This window comes from Stigmatopora argus, chromosome 14 (assembly GCF_051989625.1).
Source record: "Stigmatopora argus isolate UIUO_Sarg chromosome 14, RoL_Sarg_1.0, whole genome shotgun sequence".
Taxonomy (NCBI): Eukaryota; Metazoa; Chordata; class Actinopteri; order Syngnathiformes; family Syngnathidae; genus Stigmatopora; species Stigmatopora argus.
This window is the reverse complement of record NC_135400.1, coordinates 5,361,553-5,371,153: the sequence shown is the minus strand read 5'-3', so window position 1 is coordinate 5,371,153 and position 9,601 is coordinate 5,361,553. Positions and strand designations below refer to the sequence as shown.

The 9,601-nt window shown below is 39.0% G+C and overlaps 1 protein-coding gene across 1 annotated transcript; it reads left to right on the top strand.

The window, feature by feature from the left end:
- Positions 1-874: 874 nt before the first annotated feature.
- On the top strand, positions 875-9,323 carry slc2a6 (solute carrier family 2 member 6). Its single transcript, XM_077619521.1, has 8 exons — positions 875-1,035; positions 2,399-2,670; positions 4,290-4,386; positions 5,200-5,299; positions 5,543-5,736; positions 7,082-7,257; positions 7,375-7,475; positions 8,520-9,323. Exons 1-8 carry the CDS (start codon positions 982-984, stop codon positions 8,825-8,827), a joined length of 1,302 nt encoding a protein of 433 aa, XP_077475647.1. The 5' UTR covers positions 875-981; the 3' UTR covers positions 8,828-9,323.
- The last annotated feature ends 278 nt before the right edge of the window (positions 9,324-9,601 follow it).

Genomic DNA, 9,601 nt, shown 5'->3' with positions numbered 1-9,601 from the left:
TATATATATATATATATATATATATATATATATATATATATATATATATATATGTATGTATATATATATATATAAAATTTATGTAGATAGATATATAGTAAATTGATTAAAAATGTATTATTGCTGTCCTACAAATCGGTTTGCGGGGTGGATCTTGAGCTTTACCCATACAATCTCTTGCCTACCCATTGGCTCCCGACAAAAATGTCCTTTGGCTGTCATTATTTGTGTCCAAAAATTCTCAATTTATTTCTAATAACACCTCAAATTACAAGGTTTAATTTAAAAATATCAATTTAAATGGTGATTGGCGTTACTTTTAATAATTCCCCTGGTATTTTAGCACTCCCCTTTGCTTTTATTCCCTCAACTTTCAGTGTGTAATCTTTTTAACTGAGGTCTTAACACTGTTATGATGGTCTCCTAATGCTCGCAAATACTCATCTTTCATTGCCATTGCCTGTGCCACCCGTCCAATTTTGACCGGCAGGGCTCACATCAATCTTATGATCGTTCCCAGGCAAAAAAAATGGATTGGACATCACCAGTAATGGCAGCCAATGAGTTAAAAATAACACATGACATACATCTTGCCTTTAGTCACAATTGTCTGAACCTTTTGAGTTGTTTCTTCTCATCTAAAATGCAAATAATATTTATTTTGTGTTTTGGGTGGATTAAAACAACACGGACAACAATGTATCTTTCTTTTTTAATCAATAAAAAGATTTCAACTGAGGAAAGAGTTGGTGGGGGAGATTCCACTAGGTTGTAATTTCCAAAAGTGCAGTGGTAACGTACTTCCCACTTTCACTTCCATTTTTCCCATTTAGAACCAACAGAGATCATTTCTGGTCAATAATGAATTACTGCATTACACCCCTTGTTCATTGTAAATAAGACTTATATGACACAAACATACACTTTGTTGGCTACTTGATCATATTTAGGACTTTGTAAGAAGGCTACTCTTTTGCTGCCATGGATGAAGACAGTCCTTTGCTTTACAGAAAAGCCTCATCACGGGAACCCAAGGTAAGAGTCACAAAACTAATGCTTATTCTGTTCAAAAGTACATTAAAAAACTGTTAAAGCAAAAATACATTTGGTCATTAACGTCATACGGAAAGAATTTCATAAGGCATGTTGCAGGATTTATTGCAAGCTTGTTTGGTGTTGATGCTTGATAATGATAGTTAGATAGATAATAATATTGAAGCCCAAGGACGCTCTCAGCTCATATTTTCTCATTTTCTGAACCGCTTATCCTCACTAGGGTCGTACCCACGCGGGGGCACCCTCAATTGGTGGCCAGCCAATCGCAGGACACAAGGAGACAGGCGATCATTTACACTCACACTCATACCTAGGGGCAATTTAGAGTGTCCAATCAGCCTACCATGTATGTGTTTGGAATGTGGGAGGAAACCAGAGTACCCGGAGAAAACCCACACAGGCTCGGGATGAACATGCAAACTCCACACTGGTTGATCGACATGGATTTGAACCCAGGTCCGCCACTGTGAGGCCGACGCACTAACCAATCAGCCGCCCCATCTAATATTAGGGTTGCGTAAATGCTAGTATATACCAATACAGTACTAAATATATGTCATTGGTATCGACAAATACTAGGAAATAACGTCCTGATGTTGTGTTATATATATATATATATATATATATATATATATATATATATATATATATATATGTATATATATATATATATATATATATATATATATATATATATATATATATATATATATGTATATATATATATATATGTGTGTGTGTGTGTGTGTGTGTGTGTACTTTTAACGGTCTAGTTTAAAAACACTATTTGTTCTACTCAAGACAGCTATTTAATCCACCATTTAAAAAAAACATTTTGTATTTGTCACCCTTCCCTAGATGATGATTGATGTCCAATTGTATGGCGTCCAATCATCCTTCTGCTCTAAATTTTTAGGGTTTATCACTAGTCGACATCCAATCCTTTGGAAGTGGGAGGTCTTGCAGCAAATGAGCACATCCACTTTAAATGGATTAGACTTCTGTCAAGGGCAGTCAATGAAGTAAAAAAAAGTTATTCTTCTGGCCAAAATACACCCTCACACTAATTAGTTTACGACTAGTAGTCCAAATCCATGTAAGTGGCAGCGTGACAACAAATGAACATTCCTTTTGCTTAGTGAACACACACACACTTCAATTGGATTTTTCTTTAAAAAAAAAGTCCTACCGATGTTGGCCGATACCACACATTTGGGTGTTGAAATCAGGGACTAGAAAAGACGGTAGCTAAACCTGTATAGTCTCCTATTGGTAAAACAAGAACTTGTTTGTGAAACTAAACGAGTCACCGTTTAAACTCATCCACTTTTCTCGATTGCAGTTCAACAAATTCAAACTGTTCCTGGCTGTTTTTGTTGCCGTCTTGGGGAACTTCAATTTCGGCTATTCCCTGGTCTATCCATCCCCCGTCCTGCCCGTGCTCCAGAGTCCTGATGCAGATCCACATCTGAGGATGGACACCTCACAGGCCGCACTATTTGGCTCAGTTTACATGCTGGGCGCGGCCGCCGGCGGATTCCTGGCCATGCTGCTTAATGACCTGATTGGTAGAAAACTGAGCATCATGGTGTCAGCTGTGCCTTCCAGTTTTGGGTCAGATTTTGTCCTGTTCTTTTGAAAGAATAGTAGAGTGTAATCTTTTATTTTCAATGCGCAATTGACTCTAACCTTTTCTGGGGACAGTGAGTGAGAGGAACCCTTTTGATTTTTTTTCAAACAGCTAAACATTTCCATTTCATTTTAATCGGCCAATGACTAAAACAAGTATTCTGTAAAAATCCTAATTTGTGGATCGAAGGACTAGAGCGTGGAATTGTTAAATTTGCAGATGCCACCTTATTTTACAAAATTTTCCATCACAAAGCTCCTCCTCCACTACAAGATTTTGTACAAAATAATTCCAACAAGGGCTGGCTCTAGAGATGACTGTGTAGTTCCCTTCAAAAAGAGTGCATTCAGCCAAAGCACCTTCTCTGGAACTCTATACCAAATTAACATATGTCAACTCCCGTCTCTGAATCTCTTCGCCACTCATCTTAAAGCCTCGCTGTTAGATGAACAAAATTGCGATCACAATGCTTTTTAAAACTGTGCATGCATTTAGTTTGCGTCATTGTTTATCTTCGACCTACACAACGAACTAAAGATGGAAATTAGCCATCGGCTACAACAGTGGTACCTCGAGATACGAGCTTAATTTGTTCCGGGACTGAGCTCGTATGTCGATATTCTCGTAACTCGACCGAATGTTTCCCATTGAAATGAACTAAAAACAAATTAATTCGTTCCAACCCTCTGAAAAAACACCCAAAACAGGAAATTGGATTGGATTTTTTTTAATTTCTTCTAATCACCATCTATTAACAAAGTAACACATAACTAGTGGTTTAATATAACTAAAATGTGTTTAATAAAACGAAAATTAGACGTATTTCACGGAGGGTAGAGAGAGGGACATAGAGGGAGACTTTTTGCACCGGTGAATCGTAATATAACATAAACAAATTTAAATGAACTTGGATTACGATGCAGACACACTCAAAAATAAATTTAATCTAACCTTACACTAAACTTAATTCTAATTTTGTTTTATATTTTTATACCTTCTCCTGGCTGTTTGCCACGCCTCCAACCTCACGTTCGCTATCGAAGGGCTGTTTGCTGTTGTATTCCCTTCAAAATATTCCGAAAATGATGCACACAAATGTCCTCACAATAAGATAACGCACGGCCACTTGCCAACGAGAAGTAGTCTTGAATTAGCGATCGCTCCACTAACGGAAGCTAACAGGCTAAGGGGGGGAAAAACTGAAAAAATGCAACGCTCCGCCCAGTGCTCGTAGATATCTGTTATACATGAAAGAGATGCGGCAAAAAAGACAGTGCGCTACAATGATAAACAGCCTCTCATGTCTTGGCCACCTGGCTTTCTCGTATCTGGAGATAATTATTTGCTCGAAATTTTACTCGTATCTCGAAATGCTCGTATATCGAGGTGCTCGTATGTCGAGGTAACACTGTATTTACATATATATCTTCATTAACATGAATATGTTCATTAATATGTGTTGTCCCTTATTAAATATATCAAACTCAAACCCAAACATACATACATACATACACTCATATTCATGTCACACTCTTAATCGATATAATACTGTGAAGTAAGTAGACAGGGTATTTGTCATTATTACATGATTTGTGTCTTTCAGTTACCTGTTGATAGGAGGGGCTGTGGAAATATGGATGCTCCACCTGGGTCGTTTACTCACAGGTGTCGCCGGAGGGCTGACAGCGGCATCCATACCTGTAGGTTCCCATGATTACTTTGTTTTCTTTTTTTTTTAAATGAAATCTCATACACATATTTGCCATGGGGCCAATGAAATATAGTATCTTGTGGTCATACACGCAGAAAAAAAATATTTACGGTAAAATACTGGGGCTGTGATTGCCAAAATTATACGCATAAAAAATAAGAAAACTGTCAAAGTGCATTGTCAAATTTCTAACAAATTACCATAGAAAAACTATATTGTGGTACCTCTACTTACAAGGTTGATTTGTTCCAGAAGTAGTTTCTTAACTTGGATTTTTCGTAAGTAGACATTTTAATCGGTTGAGCATAATTTGTTCTATGATCTTTAATACGGCCAACTAAACCCTTTAAAAATTATGTAAAATTATTAAACATGGAGGGTTTTTGTGGATGTTTGCATGCTAAATTTAACCACGCATTTTGTAAATTTTGTAAAGACTAACCAAATTCAGACACCCTGAATCGGTGGCCAGCCAATCGCAGGGCACAAGGAGACAGACAACCATTCATGCTTTCACTCTGACCTAGGGGCAATTTAGAGTGTCCAATCAGCCTACCATGTATGTTTTTGGAATGTGGGAGGAAACCGGAGTACCCGGAAGAAACCCACGCAGGCCCGGGGAGAAACAATAGTTCACAGTTAATGAGCAAGGTGTTTAAAAATGCTTTTGTTCATCATCCACATACTTTTTCCATCATGCCGTGACAAGACTCATACATAATTGTTTTATCGCAGGTGTCTGTACTTTCCCGTGAATTTCCATCACAGTGAGCTGGAAATTCTGCATGCTTTTCCATTTCAGGTCTACATATCAGAGATATCCCATAAATCTTTGAGAGGAGCATTGGGAACGTTCCCTCAGATTACTGCTGTGTGTGGAGCGCTGTCACTCTACGCTTTGGGTAAAAGATTGCATCAAATATATACTACACATTACACAACATTCCATTTTGCCCAACCAAGTACTATGTCCAAAATGGAAAAAAATTGGACACCATAAATGTATTATAATAACTTCCCACAGTGTGTGGCTGCTAATATTGCTTACGTTCTGTACAAACACCAGAATAAATTTGATATGATTCGTCCCCACTTTAATTTCCTGGTGACTTATACTTTGATTCTTCTGCTACTTAATTCTACAGGACTGGTGTTACCGTGGCGGTGGCTTGCTATTGCAGGAGCCGTGCCATCATTGATGCTGGTAATACTTCTAGTCTTCATGCCTTACTCTCCCAGGAGATTGCTCTCTCTGGGTAGAGAGAAGGAGGCCGAGTGCACTCTCCTCTGGCTGAGGGGGCCTGACTTTGACATACAGAGCGAAGTAAACGCCATTAAGGTGAGAAATAGAAGAATTCACAAGCACTAACTGGTATTAGGCGGCCTGATGGGCAAGTGTTTAGCAGGTTGGTTGGCAGACCACATTAACGTCAACTCGATTTCATGTGGGCTGGACCATTTTAGATATAATATTTAGATATATTTTATTAAAAATCTGATTAAAAGAAATTGATTGAAAGCCCTAAATATTCCGTTTTTTTATAGATCTAAAACAATGTTTATTTGAGGGTTTTTTCTTAGTAAGGGAAATCGTCTTTTAATCATTGGTTTTTCATTTCAAAAGGAAACCATTTTTTAAAAAGTATTTAGTAGATTTTACAAAATGCTTTTTAAACTCATCTCATTTTCTGAACCGCTTTATCCTCATTAGGGTCGAGGGGGGGTGCTGGAGCCTATCCCAGCTGACTCCGGGCCAGAGGCGGGGGACACTGAATCAGTAGCCAGCCGATCGCAGGGCCCAGGGAGATGGACAATCATGCCTTCTCACACCCATACCTAGGGGCAATTTAGAGTGTCCAATCAGCCTTCCATGCATGTTTTTGGAATGTGGGAGGAAACCAGAGTACCCGGAGGAAACCCACGCAGGCCCGGGGATAACATGCAAACTCCACACAGATGGACATGATCTGGATTTGAACCCGGGACCCTAGAGCTGTGAGGCTGCCCAGTTTCGGACCTTTCTTTGTGAAGTTTGCATGTTCTTGAGTTTGAGTGGGTTTTCTCTGGGTAAACTGGTTTCCTCCCACATTCCAAAAAAACATGCATGGCAGGCTGATTGAACACTCTAACCTAACATAACCTAACCTAACCGGTACTTGGACGTTTGGTCGCCGGACGTTTGGTCGCCGGACGTTTGGTCACCGAATGTTTGGTCGCTGGGAGTTATTGATAATTACCATTTAAAATTGTTGCTCAAATTCCCTAAATACAAACTGCGAATTATTATTTTGTCATACTTAATGCCCTATTAATTATTAGGCTAAAGAAAAGCTCCAAATTTCCCATACTTTTATGTGACCTATATTGTGTTTTGTTGGAGAACTTGTTAAGACCCTGACTGACGTCCCTTCCTAAGGGGACAACTCATGTACATACATACTTTTATACACTCACACGTCCGCTCAGTGAAACTGCTCAGGGCCATTGTTGGCTTTGATTGATGCGTAGACCGTGTTGTTTCACCTTGTTTGGTACTCGGACGTTTGGTCGCCGGACGTTTGGTCGCTGGGAGTTTGGTCACCGGACGCGACCAAACGTCTGGCGACCAAACGTCCGGTCACGAACCTAACCGAACCTAACCTAACCTAACCTAATCTAATCTATTAATGCATATTTCAATGCAGCACAGCATCAGTCTTCAGAGCCGTGCCCCGTGGTCTCAGCTGACCAAACCCATGTACTACAAACCAATCCTCATCTCTGTGGCTATGCGATTTCTGCAACAGTTGTCTGGCATCACCCCCATTCTTGTCTACTTGGAACCCATCTTTTCTAAGAGCAATGTTTCCCTGGAGCCCAGGTGTGAAATGTCACCTGACTTGTTCACTCTACATAGGACATATCATTATCTTTAATGAATGACTATTTTTTACCGAGTGTAATTAGTGACTACCTGTTCCTTTTGTGAATGTGCCAGGTATGATGCTGCGGTTGTTGGATTGGTTCGCCTCGCTTCCGTCAGCTTTTCGGCATTTTTGATGGACAAGGCAGGGCGCAAAGCTCTGCTGTACACCTCCAGCTTTCTTATGTTCTTGTCCACTCTGACCCTGACTGTGATTTCCCGCACCACACCTCATCCACCAGAATCCACTCCTCCTCACTTTAGCGCAAGTACAGAAAGCAACTTTAGCTATGAAATGGCTTTGATTGCTCACAACCAAACACCCGCTGGCTCCATTCCAATTATCAGCATTGTGGTGTTTATTTTTGGTGAGTAATAAAATTAGAATCCCATTATCTATCCATAGCAGCATTTTGTATAGCATGCATTCATAAAATACTTAAACCCTCTATTGTAGGGGTAGGGAACCTATGGCTCGGGAGCCATATTTGGCTCTTTTGATAGGTGCATATAGCTCTCCGTTAAACTGTTAGGTAAAATATGGGAACCCCTGTTAAGAGAGTTCAGTCCTGAATGCATCAATAGGAGCATTACATGATCATTGTGGCGCCAACATTTTTTTCCCCCATTAGATTCTTCTGCATGCGTACTCCCATTGATTATCATTGATTAGGAACAACGCGACAATGTGGTCAAAAAGTATTAGAGAACATTTGTACTTTAAAAGTGGTGACTTTACGACAAAGAGCACACATTTTAGTGTATTTTTACTTTTAAATTTGGAGAATAGCTTCAAGGAATAACATTTGAAAATATGAATAGTTTATGGCTCTCTCATATATATGTATATATGTGTATATATGTATGTATGTGTGTGCATATATATATACATATATATATATATATATATATATATATATGCATATATGTGTATGTAAATGTATGTGTATATATGTATGTGTATATGTGTATGTGTATATATGTATGTGTATATGTGTATGTGTATATATGTATGTGTATATGTATATGTGTATATGTATATATGTTTATATGTATATATGTATATGTTTATATGTATATATGTGTATATATATATACATATATACATATATACATATATACATATATATATCATAAAAGGGCGATAGACCTACCAAAGATTCCTGTAAATTATATTTTGCTTCAGTGCATTCACACAAACATTTTTCTCTGTCTCCTAGGTTACGCCATGGGATGGGGGCCAATCACATGGCTGCTCATGTCAGAGGTTTTGCCTCTGGCTGTCAGAGGCGTGGCCTCAGGCCTCTGCGTGGCCACCAGCTGGTTGACAGGCTTCATACTCACGGTTTCCTTTACTCACCTGGTAGACAGCTACGGCCTCTACGTGCCGTATTTTTTTTTCACTGTAGTGAGTGTCGTGTGTTTGCTGTTTACTGCTTTGTGTGTCCCGGAGACCCGGGGTCGATCCCTGGAGGAAATTGAGAATTATTTCAGGACACGCAGGTTTACTATTAACAATGAGTATTGAACTGCACACAGAACACCCCCACAATTATTTTGTTTTGTTTTAATAATATCCTGTTACATGTCACATAGCTAAACTTTTTTGTATGTCTATTGCCATCAATGGGTGTTTTGAATATTCATTCATTTTCTGAACTGTTTATCCTCACAAGGGTTGCAGGGTGTGCTGGAGCCAATCCCAGCTGACTTCGGGCACAAGGTAGGGGACACCCTGAATTGGTGGCCAGCCAATCGCAGGGCACAAGGAGACAGTGAACCATTCACGCTCACACGCATACCTCGGGGCAATTTAGAGTGTTCAACCAGACTATCATGCATGTTCTTGGAATGTGGGAGGAAAACCAATGTATTTATTTTTAATTTTTTTACAAACTACCAAAACAAATACTCTCTGACCCGGGCTGGTAGGGAACTAAGCTAATGATACCTTTTGAAAAGATGTCCCTTGAAGTGACCGCTCTCCCTGAAAGGCTTAATTGTAAGAATAAAAAAAGACCAAAATAGTCATCTGCTCTATAAAAACTAAAAAGGTCTTAAGCATTGACTTTTAAATACCTGTCCTCTGTAGTGACCACTGTTGCTGAAAGGGTTAAAAAAAATGTTCAATTAACCCGCTTGAATAAGAACACTTTATTAAAGAAATAAATAAAATAAAATAAATCTTTCTCAAAGACATTCCGGTATTTCATTGTGTGTCTGTCATAGCATCTCTTGTCCAAATATGTCTTCGGAAGCATGTGTCCCAGTTCAACTACATTTTTCAAGCATTAGTCAATGG

Bases quoted from the DNA above. Each gene is read 5' to 3' on its own strand.
- slc2a6 (XM_077619521.1), top strand. From the start codon at position 982: ATGGATGAAGACAGTCCTTTGCTTTACAGAAAAGCCTCATCACGGGAA. The intron at 1,036-2,398 runs GTAAGAGTCACA...TCTCGATTGCAG, and splicing joins CCTCATCACGGGAACCCAAG to TTCAACAAATTCAAACTGTT. The intron at 4,387-5,199 runs GTAGGTTCCCAT...TTTCCATTTCAG, and splicing joins TGACAGCGGCATCCATACCT to GTCTACATATCAGAGATATC.